General features: G+C 33.4%; 1 protein-coding gene across 2 annotated transcripts in view; it reads right to left on the bottom strand.

Moving 5' to 3' along the window:
- Positions 1–5,532: 5,532 nt before the first annotated feature.
- The window catches only part of CRISPLD1 (cysteine rich secretory protein LCCL domain containing 1), a gene marked incomplete at its 5' end in the record, with an annotated part of 41,478 nt that continues 20,711 nt past the window's right edge, over positions 5,533–26,299 (bottom strand). The window contains 13 exons of one of the 2 annotated variants that reach the window (XM_082858625.1): positions 5,533–5,622; positions 8,264–8,394; positions 12,356–12,431; positions 15,461–15,533; positions 15,627–15,670; positions 17,518–17,648; positions 17,846–17,912; positions 18,022–18,082; positions 18,252–18,392; positions 20,049–20,149; positions 20,926–21,041; positions 22,073–22,205; positions 22,553–22,671. In XM_082858625.1, the coding sequence (XP_082714751.1) occupies positions 5,571–5,622; positions 8,264–8,394; positions 12,356–12,431; positions 15,461–15,533; positions 15,627–15,670; positions 17,518–17,648; positions 17,846–17,912; positions 18,022–18,082; positions 18,252–18,392; positions 20,049–20,149; positions 20,926–21,041; positions 22,073–22,205; positions 22,553–22,671 (1,245 nt within the window). In that variant the 3' untranslated portion in view covers positions 5,533–5,570. Of the gene's footprint in view, positions 5,623–8,263; positions 8,395–12,355; positions 12,432–15,460; positions 15,534–15,626; positions 15,671–17,517; positions 17,649–17,845; positions 17,913–18,021; positions 18,083–18,251; positions 18,393–20,048; positions 20,150–20,925; positions 21,042–22,072; positions 22,206–22,552; positions 22,672–26,299 lie in introns of those variants that run through there. The other variant, XM_082858626.1, reaches the window with a different exon arrangement.

Below are 26,299 nucleotides of genomic sequence, written 5' to 3'. Positions count from 1 at the left end.
ACATAAGCCGGAAAGCAATGACATGACATCTTTAAGACGCTAAAAGCAAACAACTGTCAACACAGAATCTTATATCCAGTGAAAATAGTTTTTAGAAATTAAAGCAAAATTAGGACTTTTGAAGAACACTTGTAATAAAACACAAAACAAAACAAAAATTAAGCTGCACTCCATCAAATTTAAATTTTCTGCTCTCCAAAAAACCTCACTAAAGTAGCAAATACATATTTACATATATACTGCTTAAAATACATATCCTTATATGTATATGGATGTATATGACAAAAGCCTTATATCCAGGATATATAAAAAAATATTATAATTCAATAATAAAAAGAAAACCAATCATTTAAAAATGGGCAAAGGGTTTGAATAGACACTTCACAGAGTAGATACATAAATGGCACATGAAAAAATGCTCAACATTATTATTCATGAGGTAAATGCAAAGTAAAACCACCATAAATGAGAGAGGATTACACATGTATTGAACAGCTAAAATTAGAAAGATTAAATGTAATCAAGTTTGCCAAACATGTAGAGCAACCAAGAGCTCTCCTACATTACTTGTGGGACTGTAAGATGGTACAACCACTTTGAAAAAAAGGTGAGCAAAAATATTTTAAACACGTATTTGCTATATAACCCAGCAATTCTTCTACCTATGTATCTAAAAGAAATGAAAATATGTGTATAGGCAAAGCCTTGTACATGAATATTCGTAGCCGCTTTATTCAATATTACCTAAAACATGGAACATTCATCTGCAATAGATGAATGGATGAGTAAATTGATGGAAATTCATACAACAGAGTACTATTCAATGTTTAAAAAAGAAAAATTACTGATAAATATAACAACATGAGTAAATCTTAAAAACGTTAAACATTATGCAGAGCAAAAGAAGCAAGGCACAAAGCAGTACATACTATATAGATAATTATATTTATATGAACCCCTAGAGGTGTTCAATCTAATACTGATTAAAAAGCACAACAGTGATAGCCAAATCTGAGGGCATTTGGAGGACTGACTGGAAATAAGCAACACAAAATTGGGGGGGGTTTATGGAAATGTTTTATATCTCCTTATAATGGTAGTAAATACAAATGTATAAATTTGTCAACACTAATGTAGTTGAATTGTGTTCTCCAAAATTCACATGTTTGAATCCCAATCCCCAGTACCTCAGAATGTGACCTTATTTGGAAATAGAGTCATTGCTGATGTAATCAGTTAAGATGAGGTCATATTGGATGACTTGTGTACTTATACAAAAGGGAAGTTTGGACTCAGGCACACACATAAAGAGGATAACGTGTGTATATTGGGTTTATGCCACATGCCAAGGGAATACATAAAAATATCAGCAAACCAACAGAAGATAGAAGAGAGGCATGGAACACATCATTCCCTAGAGCATTCAGAGGGAGCCTGGCTGTGCCAACACCTTGATTTGGGACTTCTAGCCTCCAGAACTGTGAGACAATAAATTCCTGTTGTTTAAACCACTCATTTTGTGCTACTTCATTAGAGCAGGACTAGGAAACTAATACAACTCATCAAAGTGTATAATAAATGCATACACATTCTTGAATGTAAATTATACCTTAATAAATTTGATTTAAAGTGATTGAATCTAGTTCATTAATATCTGAAATAAAGTCCGTAACTTTATTTAAATAACTTCTGAGAGTTCACATGGAGATAAGTTACTTAGCCTTTTAGAATCTACACTCTAATACATAAATTTGGGAAAATAATCTTGCCTCACAAATTGTGAGAACTCAAATAATATACATGAAATCTAAAGCAGTGTTTCTAACACATTGTTGGTGCTCAGTACATGTCATCCCTTCTCCTAGAATAAATGAAAGCAGAAAGCTTCAGGAGGGGCTATTATCTGTTCATTTATTCATGTTTTTCATTGTATTGTTCCTAACCAAGTTGTTCCCATACGGCTTTAAAAAAAAAAAAATCTTGATTTTATCATAAGTTAAGAGCTCAGTCAGGCTGGGATTTTAACACTCCTAATGTTACTTTAAATCAATCCATACACTTTTAAATATTTATTCCTGATTTCTATTTCATCTTACATACACGTCCCTTTTTAAAAGTGAGCTTATCAGATACAGCCCTGTGTAGGCCCTCTGTTTTCATCTTCATCAGCATAGTCATAAATATAGTCGACAATTAGAGTTTTAATTAGAAGATATTTTTTAGTAGTCGCTGAAAAATTAGTTTTCACAATTTAATGATCTACTACAAAGATATTTGCTTATCAGCATTGTTTTACACTCATTATTTTGCAGAACATGACAGGGATCGGAGAACAAGAAAAAAAGAGAATATCTAACTGGTAGGCATAATAGTAGAGTTCTAAAAAGTTTGTCTTTTAAAAATCTCAAAAGTATAATTTAGCCTTTAATTCCAGCAAATTAGTGAAAGAGGTTCAGGTAATTTGACTAAACTATTTCTTCAACTCCTAAATATTATGGTGCCAGGGTTGAAATACCACATCAGATAAGTGTTTTAAATCCACCTAAACAATGTAATTCTTTGTGCAATAAATTAGCTTAAACCCTAAATCTTGAAGTTTGGTATGTTTGCAAAAATCATTGCTTTGTTTCTTTGCTTAGCTCACCATGTTCTTCAAGTGAGTTTATATTTAAGAACATAGTAGAAATGCTAGAGAAAAGTCAAGACTTCAAGTTACAATACTGAATAGAAAAATAGACACTATAGCATGTAAATTATCAACAGATTTAGGAAAGAAAAACATTTTGATTACTCTGCTTTACTTGAAATGCCCACATTATTTTTATTAGATGCATAACATTAAAGTAATAGTTAACATGTGGTCTGTTAACCTTTGAAAGCTAAAATAATGATGTTAATATTGATACTATTATATAAGCATTGAACTCTGTTTTAAGTCCACATTTAGAATGTTTATCAATAAACTATTTTAACTAGCTATAATATTTTATTTCTGCTGTGACAACATGCACAATGTTTACTTATGTCATCAAGAATAAAATTAGGAATTGTTGGACTGTTCATTCAACAATACTGACCCACTATTTATAGAGGATAAAAATTACTGTGTCTCTGGGGTACGGAGATAGATAAGAGTATTACCATTATCCAGGAGCTTATCCTTAAAGTTAAAGAACTAAATATAATATAAGGCAAAATTTAAAAATTAATATGGTTAAGTTAAAAAGGCATATTAGAGAGCATTATTTTATTCTTACCAGGAGAGTTGCAGAAAAATTCCTGGAGGATTTCACATTTAGTTAAATGCTGAAGGATCAGTAGTGTACTATGACAGATGCATAGTTTCCCCATGGTAAATAACAACAAAAATGATTATAAAGATATTAGTAATAAAAACTAACGTATATTGACCATATATTGTGTGTTTAATGTTCTTTTAAGTAGGTTATACATAAGATCTCAATTAATTCTTAGAGCAATCCCTATGAGGTATTATTTGTCCCATTTTTCAGGTGAGGTAATTGAAGCATAGAAAGTTACGTAACTTACTCCAGGCCACACCCTGTAGAACAGCAGAGATAAGCAATATGGAGCAAGACTATGGAGGGTCTTAAATGCTTTTATAAGATGATTTGGTTTTCTTAAATAACGGACTTATGGAAGAGGGTAATTCCAGTAAAAATTAATGATGCACTGAAAAAGAATGGAGAGGAACAAAATGAAAAGGCTCCACTTGGAGACATGGCAATAGTACAGAAAACTGATGATGAATAGCTAAACGAGAGACAAATATAACAATTCTTATACTGACAGAATTAATGGGGCGTCCCTACTCGGGGTCGGGGGGAGGAGTGAGGAACAGAAGATGAATCTCACTATATGTGTTTACATTTCAATCACAGTATTTAGGAAGGTGTTTGTGTCTTTTGGAAAAAAATATGATCCCACAAAATTTGCTTTAAGTTTTGACATTTTTAATATATAAATGGTTACTTTTTGATTACCTACATTTTGAACCAATTCCCAGCCAATACTTGATAACTGATCATGATGTTAGTTTCTTCACCTATTGCCTCTCCAGCAGCTGTCTATGTGAGCCCCTCTTTTCTTTCCTTTTTTGGTATGATCCAGATCTCTTGCTTTCTCTGATCCCTCCTGTAATTTATCTCTCTTTTATCTGTTCCTAAACACCTACTCATTTCCTTTCTAAAAATATTTGAAGTATTTGTTGCCAATTTTTCATAATCACTTTGTATCTTTCAGATTCCTTCCTTCTAGTTTATAAATAAACCTCTCTTTTTCAAAATTTCCCTTAATATAATGTTTCTAAATATATATTGTCTGTCTCGTCTTTCACAAACAAATAACTAAATAATCAGGGTGACTCTGAAACATCTGATATAAGGGGTGTTGTTTAGATTAATGTCAAAACCCAAATTCAAAAGACTTACAATAATTTTGTTAACTGAAAATGATTTCTAAATCAAAAGAAGGATACAAAGGGGACTAAAAAAATACTTTGAAACATGATTAATTTTAATATGTTTACAAGGAAAGAGTAAATTCACTAGCAGAAAAAAAATTACCAAAATTAACATTTTACAGTTTTTAGTCTTAAAGCACAATACATTTTTCATACAAACAAATATATCACCATTATAGATACCATAATATGGCAACATTTATACACAAGGCCATTTACCATTAAGAAAATCAGTGGCAATGGTGATGCAATACATCAGTTCATGTTTGTTAAACTTTTTGCTATTATACTTCCTGGCCCGCAGGAGTATTTGCCAGGATACAATATAAATGTGTGACCCCAGTTTGAACAATACATAGAAAGCTCTGGTTGCCCATGCTTAATCCTACATTTATTATATGATCACTAGAAATGTTTTCGTACCACTACTCTGACGTAATTCCATTTACTATTAAGACCGTTCCCAAGAAATCAAACATTTTAACAGATTCACTTGGATATTAAGGAATTATTTTATACAAAATAAGTGCAATATCAGGACTTAATATTCTATATGCCTAAACTTAATAAAAGAGAAAAACTATACAGGTATTATGTGGAAAATAATTTGATATTATATGGAGTAGGTAATCATAGCATTGAACTTGGGAAAATGCAGTATGTGTTTTTTTCATTTTTAGAGTTACTATTTTTATTATTGTTTTTAAATGCACCAGATGATTTTCTGAGGAACATTCACATTCAATGTTTAGTTTCATTTTACTAGTGGCATATACAAAGCACCATATAATATAACATATGAAATGTAGAACAATTATGACTATGTAATACTGTAGAAATAACTGCTAAGAAAATATAGCAATATTTAACACAGGATTTCTAAAACCATTACATATTCATTACTTTTCCCTAAACTAATAATGTCCCATGTTTTATTTTATAGATGTAGTCTATCACAAATTATATGCATTTGACACTCATGGGGGGTTGAAAATAGTTGATATCTTCTGTACAGTAATGTTACAGTTTTATACAAACTTCAGAAATATGGCATTTGGAATAGTGTTCCTCCTCCAAGTGTTCCATTTCACACAACAGCAAATACTCTGAATGCCTTTCCTCCTGGAGGATTCTGTAAACTGCAAAAAATACACAGAGTGTATTGATGTCATCTCCATATATAATCCTTCAAACAAATCATGCTTTCTTATGACAGTCAAGAAAGCAGCTCTATGAATCCAGATGGTCAACTTTCTTAGACTACTATAATTTATAGTTATTGGAAAGCTTGAGTGAGGATGACATAATTCTTAAAATTTTGGCTGTACACAAGTTTGCTAAAAAAAATGTAAGGTGCATAGTGGTAATAATAGTCCTTTATATAGAACGTTATAGATTTCAGGTCATGTTTTCATATATTACCACCTTTAGTTCCAATAAAGTACAGTTAAGTGGCTCTTATGCCATTTTACTGGGGAAATACTAAGATACAGGTTTACAACTGACCGGCATGGTTAAAAGCTAACTGCAAGTTAAAGAGTGGAGATACTTAAGAGATACTCTGGAATACTAACTTATTATTCCCTAAGTCTGACAAAATTTAAATTATATAGCTAGCATACTTATTAATATTTTAACATCTGTGGTTTCAAAAAAATCTTAGTGAGGAAATTTAATGGTCAAATCTGGAAGGTCCTAAGTATTTCTTCACTGAAATGGAAACATACACACACACAGAGCACTCAATCTCATTTCAGAAGTATTTTAAAACAGGACTTTAAAGCAATGCAAAAGCATTCCTTTTACTCTTTATTAAATTATTTATATTTTATTTGACAATATTAATCAAGGTATGTTTTGCTTAAATGCCTCAAGTTAAAACTGGTTGATAATGGCATTAATTATTACTTATTCTAATCAAATGTAAACTTTTGAAGTCCATATTTTTTGCATAAAGTATTATTTTCTTAATAATACAAAAAAGCTTTTAGAGATAAACACAAATGCTAAGAGAGAGACAAAGTGCAATTTCTTTTACATATTTATTCATGTGTAAGGAAAGAAAGGGGAGAATTTTAGAAGAAGAGATGAGAATGTCACAAGTGTGCACACACAACATTACACAATAAACACACACACATACACAAGCCAGGTTTTTCATACAAGTAGACGGCTAATTGAAAGCCATTTTTATTTGTAGGAAACAAACTGACAAAGTGCCCTGGAAAGTGTCTTTTTACACAGTGATACACCGGAAAAATACACATTTTTGAACTTAAAACAGAACTAGTTCTGAATCTGAGCTCTGAGACTGACTAGTTATATGACGTTGGGCGTATCATTTAACCTTTCTGAGCCTCAGTTAACATGTCTGTAAATTAGGGTTTAGAGAACCGACTTTGTAAGGCTACTGGTAGAGCTGAGTCAATATACTTAAAGGGCCCTCGGGCATCTGGAAAATTCATAGTAGATGTTCATAAATGATTATTATTCTCAGTTTTCTTAGGATATCATCTACCTTATAGGTTTAAAATAAATTTAAGAAATATGACAGGTAAATGAAGGCACATTACTCAGTTTAGCTTATAAAACTGCATATCATACTCTATAACTCCATCTACTTTATATATTGTGCCTTTCATATATATAGACAGAGAGAGAGAAGGAGAGAGATGGGGGAAGGGTGTGGGGAGTGAGCTCTGTGTGTTTGTTTACATTTCAGTGAAGAAATTCTTAGGATCTTACAGGTTTGACCATTAAATTTCCTCACTAAATTTTTTTTAGATGTTAAAAATATTACTAAGTATGATGGCAATACATTTTACATTTTTTCAGACTTAAGAAACGGTAAGTTAGTACTCTAGGGCATTGATATGAGCCAGCTAAGTCAGGCTGTGGAGAAGCCACCTCCTTAACAATGGCCTCCTGATACAGTCTCATCTGAAAATAGATGCTAAGTACAAAGCTGTCATTTTATGAGGATGGCTTATGTGGAAGGCAATCTAGGTATCCTGCATGGCATATCCTTTTGTGTCCTTTACAGAAACTTTACCATATGTGCAAACCCTCCACTGGCAATTTTGAAGAACCTAGTAAATGTTTAAAAGTTAGGGATTTATCTGTATCTATACAAAATACATGGGACTTAATATTACTTCCCCAAGTACCAATGATTTAAAAAAAATCACTACAGGGTTTTTTTCTCTTAACTTTTATTATTACTCAATAAAGTAAGTCACATGAATTTTCTCAAACCACTGAAATATATAATACTAATGAGCCAAATACCAGATGACCTGAAAGAGCTCATTTACATCATATTAGGCATCGAACTTCCAATCAAAAAGAGAATTTGGTGCCGGGGAAAATCAGACTCATTGTTTTGGTCAAATACTTTGTCAGATAACTGGAGTAGAGAAATATTCAGTGCCTCGCTCACCTAGAAAGAGTTACATGTAAAAACTAACCTAGAAAATCCAAAAGAGGATGAAAGAAATTTCCTTATTATAAGATCAATTAACAAAAGAGTGGTTCTGACTCATAATCCGATTTTCATGTTGATTTTTATAAGCCTGCAGGAGACAGGCATCTCTGGTACTGCAGCTTCTCCCATCCCTGGAAGATCTACTATTATTACACAGCGTGCAAAGGAAGCACACTGGCTCAGTCACAAAACCTCAAAGCCATGCTAAGGAGAGTTGGTTGTAAAGCCAGCATAATGGGAAAGATGATATATCTAAATACATATATGTTTATAAACATATATATCAATTTATTTACCTTTCTGAGAAGATTCCATTCTGAAAAGAAGCAGTGTAAGTCTTTCTTTTGTCCACAGGCATCACGTCAACATAACCCCCGTGATTTTGAACCACGCCAGCATGTACAGCTGCTCTGCAGATACTGGACAGCTGAAGAAGAAAGGAAAAAACCACCATCATTAGAAAACGTCTGCTGAACTTGTCCAGCCTACTCTCCTATTGGACACAAGGTCGCTGACATCTGTCTCTGTGTGGATACCCAGTGAGCAGTTACAGGATGATGTTTTGTGCATAAAGGAATGTTTTAAAAGACACAAAGTTAGAGCCAAGCAAGTCGCACCTGAAGGTAGATCTTAAGGGTGGCTGCAAGGATAAGATCCTTTCACCAGCTAATCTGTCCAAACAGCAAGCTTTTACTACTGTCCAAGCAATAAAATGCAAATTGGCTCCTTTTATCTCTTCAAGGGCCTACTTATCACTCTTAAATTTCAGCCTTTGCTAGTTCCTACTCAGGTCACTCTGACCAAACGTTCACAGGGGGGATTATCTGGACCTCATTTATATTCAGTTTTGACTTTGAGCAACTCAAACATAGTTCTGTATATCTCTACAGTCCCTTTTCCAAAATACAGGCATACATTAAATGAGGAGGTTTTTCCTATTAGATAATATAACCTATGTAGAGAAAACTTGCCCAAAAGAATAAGCCCAAGAAGAAAAAAAGATGAAGAATAACCATCGCTTCTACCTAGATTTGCAATGTACATCACTCTGGTTTGAATGGTCTGACATGAGGTACTAAGGAAGTTCTATTTTTGCATTGTACCAGTTATATAATCTGAATTGAATGGAATTTCTATAAAGGAGAAAATTGTCTCAGGTCCAACAAACGCTTTCCATTTTTTTAACACGACTGAGTTCTAGAAGTCAACGCTTTTCTTTTGGCCAATTAAAGTCTTCTGTAGATTTTGACAATTGCTTTCATCCAAATGTTCTACCAAAATTTGTCAATAGCTGAGCATAGCCTGACAAAATCCTACAAAATGAAACGCTTGAGCTGTTTCAGTATAAAGCAATCTACCCCATATCCCGATGGGTCTTTTCTGAACCCACTGGTGTATTCTTTTCTTATCTCTATGCACATGTGAGTGACCTAATGTGCTTTTCTAAGTTCACATAAGCATGTGCATCTTACGTGACCTTGCTTTATTACTGTGCTCTGAACTCTGTGGCATCAGTCAGTATTTATTAGATCAGAGACACCGAATGCCAAGCTGTCTAATACTTTTCATGTTTTTGCTATATCACAAAATACCATACATCCAAAACCCCATACCCTTACTCTGAGGACACATTTTATTCACCATTTAAAGTCCCTCACTGAATTAATATTGGTGTCCGATATGGTTCATAACAGATGGAATTAAAAATAACTGTACACTTTTCAGTATTTATCCTGTTCTGTTAAAAGGTTATCATCAGCACTTTTCCCAAGGCAATAAAAGTGCTTAGATATAACATTCACTAAATCCAAGCACTTAATATGGTTTGAAACTATTGTTTTGCCCATAACTATGCAGTCAGCAGGCACTACGATTTGAGTTCAAAGGTCACAAGAGATTTTCTTTTCCTACCCGCACATTATAAGAACTAATATACCACGAAAAGAAAAAACTATATCTGTGAAAACAGTGGAACATTTTTAATGAATGCAGAAATTAATTTCATCTGTCACAAATGAGAAATAAAAGCTCAAAGCAACAGAATGTACAAGTTGTAACTCTATAAATGGAAAGAGAGAAAGATGGGGGAGAGAGGGAGATTGATAGATTGTTTCTCATTTTTCCATATCTTGTATTTAAATAGATAATGTATTTTGTAAGGGATAGGAAGATTGCTTAATTAATGGCTGAATCTCCGATTCTGTACTTAGCACATAAAAAATATACATTTCCAACTTGTTCTGCATAGTAATACAAAATTTCTTACCCCATTTCACTGAGATAGAAAGATAAAATGATCTCAGGATATAAGTTCTAATAAAAACCTGAACTCTAGCAAAGAGATGGCTTATAGGTACAGAAGTGTATAGGATATTTTGAAAGATTTTCACCAGACATGAGTAAAATTAAAAGTTTTTTTACTTAAGGGGACAACCTGGGAAGAATGATTTCTTTGGAAATCTCTGATGATTCTAGATTTCCTCATTCATATATATTTATTAATTTTTTTAAACAAACATTTATGTTTCAAGGTGTTTGCCAAATGTCTGATAACACTGCGTACTCTAAGTTCTGTTAAAGCAGGAACTAGGCCTGTCTTGTTCACAGCTTGGCACATGTAAAATTGTTGATGAAAAAATAATGCATAATTTGCCCAGCTGCCTTCAAGAAACTTAAAAATTAATAAAAGAGGTGGGGAAACAATCATAATGCCTAACAGAATCAGTTAAGTGCTAAATAAAAGGAAAAAGCAAAGTAATAGGGTTAAAGAAAAGCAACACCGGGCCTCCCTGGTGGTCCAGTGGTATAAGAATCCACCTGCCAATGCAGGGGACACGGGTTCGAGCCCTGGTCCGGGAAGATCCCACATGCCACAGAGCAACTAAGCCCATGTGCCACAACTACTGACCCTGAGCTCTAGAGCCCGTGAGCCACAACTACTGACCCCACGTGCCACAACCACTGAAGCCCGTGTGCCTAGAGCCCGCGCTCCGCAACAAGAGGAGCCACGACAGTGAGAAGCCCGCGCACTGCAACAAAGAGTAGCCCCCGCTCGCCACAACAAGAGAAAGCCCACGCACAGCAACAAAGACCCAACACAGCCAAAAAGTTTAAAAAGTAAATAAATTTATAAAAAAAGAAAAGCAACACCATACTTGGGTTAGGAGAACCAGCAATACACTTCACAGAGAAAGTGGCAATAACTCAGAAGGTAAAGAATGACCATGATGTTCACAGAAAAATTAGAAAAGGCATGTTTTCAGAGACAAGAAGATAAGCACAAATTGTGAGGACTACCAAATTCTGATACCAACAGGACATTGACATTGCAGATAAGAATACTGCAAACCTGGAGCTGGGAGAGAGACTTAGATTCGGAGAATAATTTTAACGGTAAAGCTGAACTGAAAAACAAAAAAACCTGAACCCGAAATGAATTCACCAAGTGGTGGTAATACTCACATTTCAGGACTCTTCACAATTATATTTCCATAGTATTCTACTGAATAAGTACATCAAGAATATATTTCTTTTGGAACTCTTTGGATTAGATATTGGTAGTGGTTTCCAAATGTCTGCCACATAAAATCTAAACTTATCAGCATGTATTTAGACTCTCCAATTACATGTTTCAAGAGCCGGATCCCTCCCTCCATCCCTCACACTAAGTTGGCTGCAGCCCCTTTTAGCTTCAAATCTCACCAGCTCAGATACAAGCAAACTTACAAGTCATGCCCACTTTCAGCTCACTTGCTCTCACCTCATCTCCATGTCTTTGTAGGTGCCATTCACCCCACCTAAAATGTGCGCTAATCCTCTTTACCAACCCACACTTGAAACCTGGATCAGAAAGCACTTATCGGCCCTGAAGCCATCACAGCTAATCTTCCTCGTCCAACCCCAGTCTTGGCATCCATTACAATACACCCTCAACTGGTTTCCTTTTGTATGTATTTTAATGATTACCTGGTTTTGATTCTATGCTACTTGCTAAATGCCCATTTGGCAGTGGAGATATTGTTCATACATTTGACAAACTCTTAATTATCCAGTTTATACTTCAAGTACTGAAGAACCAAAAGGAAGGTTAAAGAAAAATAAAATGCTTTTTCCTTCCCAAGGATGCATCCAAGCTATTTCATTTAGTATCTGATATAAGAGATAGAGATAGGATATGAAGAAAAATCTAGTTAAGATAAATGATTATGCATGCATATTTGCATATAGATATTTAGTTTTTAGTGTTACTGATGATTGACCTTTCCAAGAATATGTATATCAACACAGAATCTGTTCCTTTTTCTATATATAAATGTACATATATATATTTAAACACGTGTGCATGCATATAGATAGATACTGAGAGCTGCATAAATTAGGGTACTTACATCAGAATAAATTCGAGTTCCAATTACACGAGCATAATGTGGATTTGCCTGCATACAGTTCCGAGGACAGTATACTCTAAAAAATAAATACATACTTACAAATATTAAGTAGCTGGTTATTTCAGTCTTTCTTATTAGTAAGATCATAGACATGCATACACAAAAGTAAACTCAGCATTCTAAATCCTACTCATTATTTTTTATTGAAGTATAGCTGATGTACAATATTATATGTTACAGGTATACAATATGGTGATTCACAGTTTTTAAAAGGTTATACTCCATTTATAGTTAGTATAAAATATTGGCTATATTCTGTGTTTTACAATATATCCTTGCAGCTTATTTTATACCTAATAGTTTGTACCTCTTAATCCTCTACCCCTATACTGTACCTCCCCACTGGTAACCACCAGTTTGTTCTCGGTACCTGTGAGCCTGTTTCTTTCTTGTTATATTCACTAGTTTGTTGTATTTTTTTTTTTAGATTCCATATAGAAGTGATATCATAAAGTATTTGTGTTACTCTATCTTATTTCACTTAGCATAATGCCCTCCAAGTCCATCCATGTTGTTGCAAATGGCAAAATTTCATTATTTTTTATGATTGAGTAGCATTCCAGTGTATATATACACATGTTTTCCTTCTGAAATAGGTCAATTGTACAATCCCGGCAGTAAGCACAATTGCTTCTGCTTACTTTACCTACTTCCAGCTTTTGGCACAGATGTGTTTCTTTTCTCTTTCTTTTTCTTTTAAAAAAAAAAAAAGCTTAGCCAGGAAGCTTTCTAATTTGGGGATCCAAAGCAGAAAGAAACATCAGGAAGTATCTCTCTCTCAGTATCTGGGAATTTGGTACCCAATATGACTGCAGAATTTAGTAAACACATAACTTGGAAAAACTGAATCATTGTCTGCCACAGACATCTCATAGCTTCTTTTCTCTACGTTCACATCTTTGGTATCTCATCCAATTTCATGGCTTTGATTATCATCTATAAACTATTGATTTCCAAATTTGTATCTCTAGTTGGGACCTCTTCTCTTAATTCTAAATCCGTATGTCCTATTGCTTACTGAATATCTCCACGTAGACCTAATAAATATCTCAAATTTAGCATATTTGAAACCAAATCCCTAATCTTCTCACCCAGTCCGCAAATATCTTCTTTCTGTAGGCTTCCGACAATAAATGTCAACTCCATTATTCAGGTGCTCAGGCCAAAAAAAACCTTTATTCTATCCTTAACTCCCTTCCTTACCTCAACCTTATATTCAACCCAATTTCTATTCGTTGTACACTGAAATAAAATCAGAGCATCCTTAAGCACCTCAATCACTGTAACTCTGAGCTCTATCTTCCAATATCTAGCTCACTGCAATAGGCTCCCCTATGGTCTCCCTGCTTCCGATTTTGCCCCCTCCAATCAATTTTGCAACACACTTACACTGAAGAATACAAGCCTAATCATATCATTCCTCTGCTCCAAATATTCTAGTGGCTTTCCATCTAATTCAGAACAAGTGACAGGATCCTTATAATAGCCAATAAGCCCTGAGTATTCTGTCTTCCCATTACCTCTCTGACATTATATCCTACCCCTCTTTCACTTTCTCACCCAGCTCCTGTCACACTGGCCTAATAGTTATTCTTCAAACATACAGAATAATCTCATCCTCGGGGCCTTTGAGTTTATCTTTCCCTCTGAATGGAAATGTTCTTTCTCCAGATATCCTACTCCCTTCCTGATACTTTAGCTCCTTTTTTCAAAGTTTCCAAAAGTTCTTTTATTTAAACATAGGGTCCAATTATCAGTGTTCAGTCAGTCACATGATATTTTTAAAAATTCACTCCCAGAGTTTAAGAAACTGCCAAGTGGCACTTATTTAAATTGATTGGCTCTTCTGGATTCACATACACACACGCAAGTACACACACTCATACACTAAAAGGAAATCAAAGCTAAGACTGGAAAAAACATAATTCATTCTACATAGTAAATCAGAGTCTCAACAAAATGACTATATGAAAATCATTGTTTGATAAAAGTATCAGTTTCCTAAAAGTATTCTTAAAAAAAAAAACAAAACTTCATTGCAACTACCTTTACCAATTGAAGCCAATCTTCTTCAACACAGTTTTTAAGAAATGGCTACATTTCTTATTTAAATTTCATGTTCCTAAAATTTGTATAACACAGTACACTTTAGCATCTAAACCAGAACCACTTAAATATAAGTAATAAATGAATGAGTTTTTATAACTTTGAATTAAAGGTTGATTTTTATAAAAAATGTCTTCTGTAGGAGGAAGGGTGTCCCCATTGACTATAAAATTTTATTTTTGCATTTGAGAACTGCTGCGCATTCATTACCCACCCTATGGCGATAAAACCAGCTGTTCTGCCCTTAGGATCATGCTGTGCATGCTCTACCTTAACCATATTTAGCACTTGGTCTGTGGAAGGCCAAGATCAGTAGATTCAAACTGAGTTCATTTCTTTGTAGGTAAGTTCAGGTCAAAGAAAGACTGCAGGAGCTTTTTGCTTGTCTGAGTTCTAGTCTCTGGTTTTAACACCTTGTTATATATTTGTGAGAATGTAGATAATGATCTAGTAAACATTCCTTCGTCTACAACTTCCGTTATGCTTTGAATAAAAATGCTGACACATTTTAACAGTACCTGCCTTTACATCTAATCATAGGGAAAGGGGCTGCTTGGCCCTGATGTGATCCATTAAAGAGTCATGCAATGACCAGACAAGTGCCTGACGTGCGTAACTTGTAACTTACTGGGCAGCCAAGCCTCATAAAGCTGTAGGGGAATGAACATGTGATTCTTTCTTTTAAATGCTAAAATAAAGATTTTCGTGGAGACAAAAAAAAAACAAAAAACACACACACACACATTTTTTGGAGAAACTACACTAGGAGTGCCTAGAGTGCATGCAGTTTGTGGTGTCCATTGCTCCCTGCTGCTAGCAGTTCAAGATGATACATCTTCTGAGTCCTAGAGACACCAGAATCTCAGGCAAAAGCAGTTATCCAGGGTAAAAGGCCCCCTGTTTACAGGTTAAAAACGGAGAAAATCTAGAAAACAGTACCTTGGGCAATGTGAAGCAGGCTTATGAAAAGGACAGAGCTGTTCCACAGTTGTTTCACAAGTGACAGCCTGAACTGAAGAATTCAAACACAAAACAATAAGCAAATCCTTTAGAAAGAATAATGTGCAACAGAGTGGTAAGAAAATAAGACGAAAAAAGTGCTAACCTGTTACTTTAGAGACTGTGAAGGAATTAGCAGACTGATACTTGCTGAAGATAAAAACATAAAAATTTCAATCATCAACATCTTACATGCATCACCATCAACATAAATTCTTATATTTTTTAAGTCTATGAATGTTTGATTTTTTCTTAAATGTTCTTATTTAAGAACATTTTCTTAAATGTTCTTATTTAATGTATTGCTTCACAATGGGAAAAACTATAAATTTGTACATTCTTAATGAACTAGAAAATTTAGAGTGTTAGCATGATCTTTATAAGCAAAAGGGTTCAACTTTGAATTCTATACCTAGACATGTAGCAGTATAAGAATTAATCATCTGTTTTATGCTAAATTCATATTACATTCAAGTATGAGCCAAATAAATACCATTCTTGATATCAGAGAAAAATCTCTTCATTATCAATCTCAAAAACTTATACATAATAGCATAAAATAATACACATTTGTATCTATATATTTGTTTCCTATTAAAATTAAAACTCTCAATATACTCATTCCCTGTTACCATGGAAGCAAACAATTTAATCTTTCAAAATAGTCAATACAAGGCAGTGTAAAAAGACTACTAAATAATAAGGACCTTAAAGGAATATGCATCATTCATTTTTTTGTTCCCCCTAGTATCTAGTAAAATGTCTACAATAAATGAATGAATTCCTCCTTATATGTTTTATTCAAAAGCAAGAATATAAGAATAGGTATTTTAATTAGTTTATCTATACCCAGGCTTTCATAAAAAACATCTATTGCAAAAGGTAATGCTTATTTGTGATGGTACTTTAATATGACACACACACGTTTCAAGAGAGTTTATATAATAAACAATTAAAAAAACAAGTTAAAAGAAAAAGGTAAATAATAGGAAATAAATGTTCTTTAATGCAACACCCAATGTTTGGCTTACCAAAGCTAAAAACTAATATTTATTATTTATTTAAGATAAGTATTTGTTGAGTGAATAAATTAATCCATAAGTGTTTCTGTAAAGCTTTTACTTAAGAGATTAATCACTAATGGCTAAAAACCACACATCAGGCCTTTGAATAAAATTGTATACAGAGGGCATCATTCCACCAATTTACAAGGATTCTTAACAAATTCTTTCTTATCATTATGAATTCTATACTGTGGAGTATCATGCAATCGTTCATTACAAAGGAAGGGAGACTATCATATTTCCTAAGAAAAGGCATTCCATTATGAGGTTCAATAATGTCTATTATTTTACATAGGAGAAAGAGAAACTACAAAGATATTTCAAAAGCCTACATTTTTCTACTTTCTATAGAGTATATATGAAAATATGTTGTTTTATAATAATACATAATATAATATAATAATACATATTTAATATGACAAACATTTCAAAAGTTAATCAACGCTTTTATACTGGGTCAAATCACATTTTAACAGACAAAAGAAAGGTGACATAGTGTATTACACATTTAGAGACTTTGCAAAATGCTCTTTTACCTAGTAATCTACCTTATTAACAAAGTTACTGTTGCATGAAATAAATAATTCTCCCAAACAGGGCAGGAAGAATATGCAAATCAATTAGCCTTCTCAGGCACTTTTTATCATAGCTGAAAAATGTATTGCTTCACAATGGGAAAAACTATAAATTTGTACATTCTTAATGAAACTAGAAAATTTAGAATGTTAGCATGATCTTTATAAGCAAAAGGGTTCAACTTTGAATTCAGATACTTTTCCTTCTTTTTGCCCATGGAAATTATGTAGTTGAAATGAACCTTGAAAATTACCTTCTCTCTTTATAAACTAAATTCTTCTACGCTTTGCTCTAAATGAATGTAACTTATTGTTACAACTTAAAACCTCTGGTCCAAAAGATTATTTAGGTACTTACCCAATTGTTTGAACACCATTTCTATTGGATTTGATGAAATAATGTTTTCTTCCTTGTCTAGTGATATCCACCCAACCACCATCATTGTCTATTATACCATAATGAATTGCAGCTCTACAGATGCTGGATTGCTGGGAGAAAAGGAAGGGATAAAAGGATGTTAAAATGATAAGAATTCTGCATAGGATACAACTTGTTACTATGTATGGCTTTAAACAATTCTGAGCAAAATAGCTATACATATATAAATTGTTATTTTTCCCATTAAAAAATCAAAATATTATATGAAAGGATCCTATCCTCAAATAATGACATTTATAATACCTACCATTTCATAATGTACACTGCCAATAACTTTAGCTTTACTATCCAAACAGCCAGCAGGGCATTCATATCTAAATAAAAGAAATGGGGAACAAAATTTAGCTTCTCTGAATGTCCATATAGAATGAAAATATTTTTTATATCTTGCCAGTTAATTTTGAGAGTAATAAGAAATATTACCTATTGCAGGTTGTGCCTTTGCACTGGTCTCTTAATCTTATTTCGCAAGAAACAATTTGAGCTAAAATTTAGAAAATAATAATAATTTAGATGATGCAACAGCTGCTCTAATTCATCCCATACAGTCTAACGCCAAGTTTTTGCCGTTCTAAAAATGTTCAGATTAATAAAATATAGTTGAATATGCCAGCAATGTAAACTTTAAAATATAAATAATGCGGAGATCTTACACATTTGCTGTGTGCTTATGACTTCGTTTCTGTTACTATCATCTGCTATTGTCCGGATGTAGGTGTCGTGGACTTGTGATTGCTGCCGTTCAATTTCATTTGTTTCTTCTTCTTGAGGAGGGTAATAGCTATCTGATCCTTCTGTTAGAGAGAATGGATTTAGGAAATACGAATTCATCTTAAATGTGCACAAATTACCGATGATACACCTTTATATGCCTGTTTAACACTGAAAGCTACTAGAAAAATCAGGACTGTATATTGGCACAAGTTTTGGCTTAAGGTGGTGATCTTACATACTGCATTGGAATAAATAAAACAGATGCATAAACCTTTGAGCCCTTGACTCATTTATGCTAACATTAAATGGAATCATTTCTAAACTTTATTTATATTTTAAAGTGGTATCAGTGATTACCTTTCATAATGACATCACGAGGTCTACACAGTGATCTAATGAAGTCGGGCTTAGTGAATTTGAATTTGTTTTCTCAAATGAAATCATATTTTCAGGAGGATAACACTTAAAATTCTCCAAAGGATCACATTTAAAATTCTCCTGAAAGGAGAATTGTGCTATTTACCACAATATCAGTTTCCATGGAAAGGTTTCTACTGCAGAAGGAAATTCAATGTGCAGAAATTTAAACTTAACAATGGAAAATATGCAAACTTTGAATTTAATATTTTTTCCAGGTTGGCTTGTATTAAGAGCTTGACAGGGGCACATTTTGGAAATGTGGTTATTTGCATGTATGTCTAAGAATTCAGAATCTAGAAAAAGGAAGTATGAATTCAGAGGAAAGTCAGCTTTAGTAAGACACTGTGGTCATTGGCAATGGAGCAAGCAGGTTGGAGGTCTGGGGGATGGAAAACAGACTCAGGCACAATGAAAAAAGCTTTCAGGAATTAACAATGGCTCATATTACACAGTGAACTATATGCTTACTTCTTGTCTACTTATTATAGCTAGTGAGCACTCAATCATTAAGGAAAAAAGATATCTCTTTATAAGTACTGAAAAGTGGCTGCATTTACACATATTTTCAAATACACCTGGTCTGCATTATTCTTCATTTAGTCATCATTAAGAACATAGTACAAGAGTGTAAAAATGTTCACTTGGATGCCGAATAAAAAGCATGACTTTCACAAAGCTTTGTCCGGTAAGTTTTATCTTCATGTGTTATAAAAAGGACATCATATTTATATTTATTTTTGAGGACATCCAGTACATTTGAGACAGTATTTTTTACAACAGTTTTATAATACTATTATATATATATATTTTTTGTTGTTGTTGTTATTTTGGCATGACAAATTGTATACTCTGCAGTAAGAAGCAGAGAATTAGTATAATTCATTGGGCATGGTTCAGTAAGATTCATGGATAGGTATTTAGGCAAAAACTCTTAAAGTGCTTAAAATAAATTGTGTTAAACTACTAAGTTCTGCAGAAATCATGACATTTATGGAAATAATTCTAGTCAACACTATATCAAGATGGCTTTTAAAAATGAAAATATACTTGTCACTCTGGGATAATTTCAAAGTAGAATTAAGTGGTTATCTGGAATAATCATGAATTCTTTCCTTTAAATACATGTTGGTATAATAGACTTATTAATATTATAAATTTTAAAAAAATATTTTAAATGACTTCTAAATATTTGAAATAGAGTTCTAGAAACTTTTCATGTAATAATTAAATGTGCTTTGGGCTTTCAAACACAAATTAATGCAGAAGTGGGATGAAAATATAAATCAAACTGAATATTACAACACAATATCACATACCTTTGTAGCACAGATTTTCTCTACAGCCTCCTCCAAAACTAGGTGGGCAAGCAGAACAGGGCCGGCCATGTTTGTAGGGGGCGTGGCCCCACCAGTTTCCCCTTCAAAAGATAATCCACTCCATTAAGAGGTGGTCTATTTTTAGTTTTTTGAGAAACCTCCATACTGTTTTTCTACAGTGGCTGCACTAATTTACATTCCCACCAAGAGCGGACAAGGGTTCCCTTTTCTCTACATCGTCACTAATATTTGTTATTTGTGTTCTTTTTAATGATAGCCATTCTGACAGATGGGAAGTGATATCTCATTACTAAGTTTAAACATACACTGCTACCTCATTCTTTTGAAAATATTCTAAATAATGTGTTATGTATATTGCTAAAAACTGAAAAACCAAACTTCTGCAAAACGCTAACCTCTGCTATGGAATATTCATCTATATCCCATTTGTTTTAATAAAAACAGATTTTAGACGTAGATTTGACCCTAAGTTCAGTTGTACAATATTTTCAATGTAATTATTTGAAGGGTCTTTACATAAGTGAAAATACATTTCTCAGTCTGTAGTTTCTCATCTCTAATAAACCGAAATTATTAAACATTTACACAATATAGTAGTGCAATAAATAAAACTGAAGCCCTAAAAATATGATTCCCATCTTTACAAAGATTATATTTTCAATTTTCATATTCCTTTTAAGCACCAATTTTACACATCAGGCAACCATAATTGTTGCCATATGACATAAACTCAGTTAAAACAATGCAGTTTACTCAATAATACACACTGAAAATAAGGAAAAAAATCAAAAATATAAAGTTATTTTTATGTTGTTAAGAAATACTTACATATGCAAGTAGTGTTTTGTTTACTTACTTTGGGGAATAATTGCACACCAAGTAGATAGCTTTGGGCCATATCTGCCCCCAGATGTTCATGTTATGGCACAAATTAATGGCGCAGCCTATTCTGCTACTTGTTGCCCACACCACCTACATTAGAGAAAAGCAAGGCTTAGAAAAAGTAGGCTGAGATGAAGTAAGACAGCAACATATCTGAGAGAAAATGCATAAAAGTGAACTGGACAACCAACAGTTACTATTCAAAATGAAATGAGGCAATGTCAGAAACAATATTTTTCCTGAGACTTGGGGAAATACTTAATTTAACTTTAAAAAAAAAAGAGATACACAGGTATATAACTCTATCCAGATATAAGACATAAACATCTTATTTATTACTAAACAATTCAAATGTTACATCCTCACAGTCCTAAATGCCGTATTAATTTTCCTGTGAAGAAACTTACCTACCAAATGAACAGAATTTCTCATCTTAAAGCAGAAAGTACTGGAGCAAAAGTTTAGGTGTTCAAATTTCTTATACAATGTGACATTTTCACTGTGCCACTGGCTATCAGGGAGTCCAATACTCATCTTAATCTTGTCCCATGGAAAGGCATACAGAACCATTTGCTTTATAGTCACTAATAATCAGTCATAGAAATTCTAGAAATTCAGTTCTGTAGTGAGCTTTATCTAGTCAAATCTGCCATTTGTTGTTTGATTTAGAAGTTTTAGAACATGTCCAATACCCAATCCAAACACTGAAAATTTAAAAACATGATAAATGCTGCACACATGTGAATATTGAATGTCATGGTAAATAAAACCATATTTTTATTTTTTGAAAATAAAAAAATTGACATCTGAATTTGAAGACGGTAAATTTCTTCCCTTTTGCATTTACTGGGGTCATATTAAAGTATTTTATATGTAAAATCATTGAAATAATATTTTTAAGGAAATGTCTGTACTTTTTTCGATAATTATTCTTGTTTATAAAAATTTATAAGCTTGTTCTACATAAATCAATATTAATATATTTTTAATAACCATATAAATGACATAAGGAAGGCAAATGTTCAGTATCCTAAGTTCTCCCACACACACACACAAAAAAACTTTGTTAGTTTACACGAACTCAAATTAAACGAATAAAGTGTAATATACCCAAAACATACCTGTGTATAATGAGTACATACAGGACCAGAACATCTGAATGGACAATACGGGTTGCACTCATGTTCATATGGGTAGCTAAAGTCTTTGACTTCATCATACCATGCTTGTACATGAAATGTTGGGGGTCTATATCTATTTGAAAGAAAATAACCACAAAAATCAAGTAAGGCTGGAGAAAATATAAAACCAAATATTGCCAAAAAGATTGATGAAGTTGGGTAGAGAGGCAGTTTTGGGTAACTTATTAATATTAAATACTTTTGCACTTTACATCACTAATATATCAATTACTTGAAACAAAAATAAGTTTAAAATACTACTGATCATTCTGGCAGGATATTTATTTTTTATTTGTCTTGGTGTGACTGCTTGTTTTCCTTTTAGGCACTAAGCCTTTGAAAACTTACAAAGATGAATTAGTAAGTATTTCATTTCAAGCTCTTATGTTTTCAGAAACAAGAAGTTGTATTTTAAGCTACCTTCCCCAATGTGCTCCCAAATTCTGTCCAATTGATGGAAGCATGCTTGCAGGTCCATGTTCCCACAAACAAGTTTCAGCCCAGGATTCTGCAGATCTTTCCAGTTCTACATCCCATGTCTACAATTCAAAACAAAAACAAAATACAGACACGAACAGATAATGTATATATACAGTTTGGATATTTCTTTACAATATAGTGTTACTCAGTTCTTATGTTTTCTCCCTTCTTCTTAGCAAAGTCAGCATCTTAGTCTGGGTTCTCTCCATCTCTCATATAGATTTTTGCACTAGCCTCCTAATTAATCTCTTTTCATCCACCTCTCATCCCTCCAATCTGCTCTACAAGTGATTAGAATTACCTAAGTGGACACAAATACGCTTAAGTGATTCCTCTAACCGCATCCAACAAATCTCTGTATACTGTTCCTTGTCATAAAACATGTTATTCCTTGCTTTTGCTGGCATCGTTTCCTCTGCCTAAGACTTCCTTCTCCCAATTATTTGTTAAACAGGCTCTAACTCTTACTTCACAATACAGCTTTATGTAATACATTCTTGACACATTTTCAGTTCCCTTAGAAGTAAGCTATTCCCTACTTCGGGCTCTTAAAGCTTTGTTATGCTCCTTTGTTTAGCAGCTATTACACAGCAGTGTTAGTATTCGTCTACATGTCTCTTTCATGGGACTGTGAGTTGCTTGGGGGCAGTTAGTTAACTCACGCTGGTACCTTCGGCCTATTATCTGTGTCTGCCATATGGCAAGGTGGTTAATAAACATTTGCTCAATACATGAATGGTTAATGAATCTGTATCCTATAAAATATAAATGCATTTTTGTGTACAAAATTCAATAATATTAATTCATATTTTAAAAATAATTTATAAAGTGATATTTAAAATTATAAAATTATTACTGAAATAATTTCATGCATCCTGGGTTTAATATTCAATTTGTTAATTTGAAAATCAGGCAGTATAGTGAGTGTGGTGGTAAAAACAAAGAGCTGGATAGAACTGGACTCAATATTGGCACAATTACAGGATTCTGGGCATGTTAAGAGGGTAGAAAAATAGTCCTGGAACTAGAAAATGAGGACACAACCTAAGGTGATAGCAGTGAGACTGGAGAAAAGCAGACAGTCTGAAATAATGTTTAGGAATTTAAATTCGTAGAAGTTGACGGATGACTGAAGGAAGGTGGTGAGGGGGAAAAAAAAAGGGTGAAGACTGATGAGGTTACCAAACTGTGAGAAAGAAAAACAGAAAGAGAAATAGACTGTTGTAATAGAAGTGTATGTCTATTCACTTCAATGCATATTTCAAGGATGATGTGTGAGGTGCCTGTGATACATGCAGTATATATGTCAAGTAGAAAGTGGAAATAGATGACTGGGGTTCTGGGGAAAGAAATACACTCTGAAGATATGGATTTTGAAGTTATTCACTCAGAGATCAATTTCTTCAGGAAGATGATACAGAATGAGAAAAGAAATAAAAAGAAAAGTCTGGGGTTATCAAAATTGAAGGGGAGAAAAAAACAATGAGTTAGTAAGATGAACTAGGGAAAATGGAATCAGAAAGGTTAAGAGAAAACTGAAAGAGGATTAAATTATAAAAGTGACAGGACAAGAGACTCCAGGAGAAGAGAGTGGGCAATTAAGGTCAAATGTTACAGAGAAGTCAAGGAAGATGAGGTCTGCTAGGTGCTAATTCATTGTTAAGAGCAATTTCAGATCTGTCCTAGGCAGAAAATCACAGCACAGAAGGTTAGTAAGTGACTGGAAAGAGAAAGTGGAGAAGGCAAGTGGCAGTTACTTTGTTAATACTTTAGAGAGGAAGAAGAAAGATGGGCAGAAGCCAAAGAAGATTTGATGCCAGGCTCTAGAGAGAATTTTACTTTCTTTGATTTTTAAGGATGGAAGAAACCTAATCATGACTATAGGCCAAATGGACAAGACACTAGAAAGAAGCACCAAAAAAAGTATGTGTGGGGAAGGGAAGTTTCTTCACTCTTCATATAATCTTTTTGTATTAAACATTCCTCCTCATTCACTTGTGGATCTGAAATACATAAAATCATGCTTTCAAAGCCAAAAAGTAAAATGTATACAAAATTAGGGTAAGTATATTTTCGTTATAGTGCATCTTTATTATCTAGCAAAAACACACACACAAAACAGTGTATTTACATGCCACTAAAAAATTAACAGCAGCAAAAGTATCCGGTTTTCGTAAAAGCTTGAATTTCACTTTGAATTAATATCAAATGTTCAAGATGACTGATTTTGTGATACAGACATCAGTAAGTATTTATCAGGCAAGCACTTTATTTGCCAAATACAAGCATACTATTAATTAAATTCATTACTTAAGTTAGACCTAATTTTTATAATTATGTATTATGTAATATGCAAAGGCATAATTCAACTTGCTGTCATTATATCCCCAGACAAATTAGGTAAGAAACAAAGAATTTGGCTGAAGTCCCAGAAAATGAGTAAGATGCTGATTTCCTTTTGTTTTCAGAAGGTTGGAGAGATGGTCATCTCTCAAAAGCAAACATGTTCCAAAGTAGAGTTCCCTGGAAAGTAAGCTGTCCTTAAGAGACAATCAAATTTTTGTTTTCAATCTTGGAAATCAGGTTCTCATATAATACTTTAGTCATAAGCATAGTGAAACTATACTTATCCATAGGTTTCTAATCTAGCAACACAGCAATCTCATAGTCAAAGAGCAGCCGGGAACCAGAAGAAAAACGTAAACGTTCCTAGACGGAAAAAAAAAAAAAGCCTTGAAACCACTGGGATGGTTTTAAAACACTCTTCCCACAAAGGGTGGAGTTGAATTCCCTCCCCTTCACTTCAATTTAAGCTAGATAGTGATTCCCTTCCAACAAACAGAATGGCGCTGTGAGACTTCCCAAGCTTGTTTAGGAAATACAGACTCTATCTGATTCTTTCTCTTTTAAAGACACACATCTTAAAAGACCTGAGTCCACAAATTAGGAGTTCAGCTACCCTAAATAGGTAGCTGAAAAAAATAAGATGGAGAGACCACACAGAGACAGACAGAGATGCAAGAGGAGTTCCCACTGTCTGAGTTTTCCTAGCCCAGTCAAGAGATCTGTGAGTTTGCACGTCCAGGTCACTGCAAACAAGTGAGAGACCCAGAGCAAGAAACCCCACCAAGGGAGTCCTTAAGACCCTTATTCAAGGTCAATTTAGTCTTGTTTTACACACAATTCTACAACCTTAGATGTCAGTTTTTCTTACGAAATTAAAGATGGATCGTTTTTAGAGAAGATATACAACCATTTCCAAATTCACAAATATGCTGTATTTCCAAAGTTTGTTTATATATCTGTTGTGTAGAAACTGGAAAAAAAATCTAAGACATATCATTAAAATGCTTTAAGCTATGTTTTCTTATTTGTAAAATGTGTCAGTTGAGATAGACGATAACTCAGGTCCCTCTGAGTTATCAATTGTTGAGTATATATTATGGATAAGTTGTTTTATAGCATAACTTGTCTTCTATTTAATCCATTAAAAATGCGGGGTGGAGCATATAAAATTAACCATTATAATATTAAAATAGGGACATACATTATTTTAATATAAGAACTGAGGCAGAGGGCATACAACTAAAATTTGCTATCAATATTTAATAAATATTAGTTAGTGACAATTTTAAAAGTAATTACTTGAAAAATCTAATCAAGCATTGGTGTTTAGGGCAAGTTCAA

This window comes from Leucopleurus acutus, assembly GCF_964270905.1.
Source record: "Leucopleurus acutus genome assembly, chromosome: 17".
NCBI lineage: Eukaryota > Metazoa > Chordata > Mammalia > Artiodactyla > Delphinidae > Leucopleurus > Leucopleurus acutus.
Note: the sequence above shows the minus strand (reverse complement) of the source record. Positions and strands in the feature narration are given on the sequence as shown.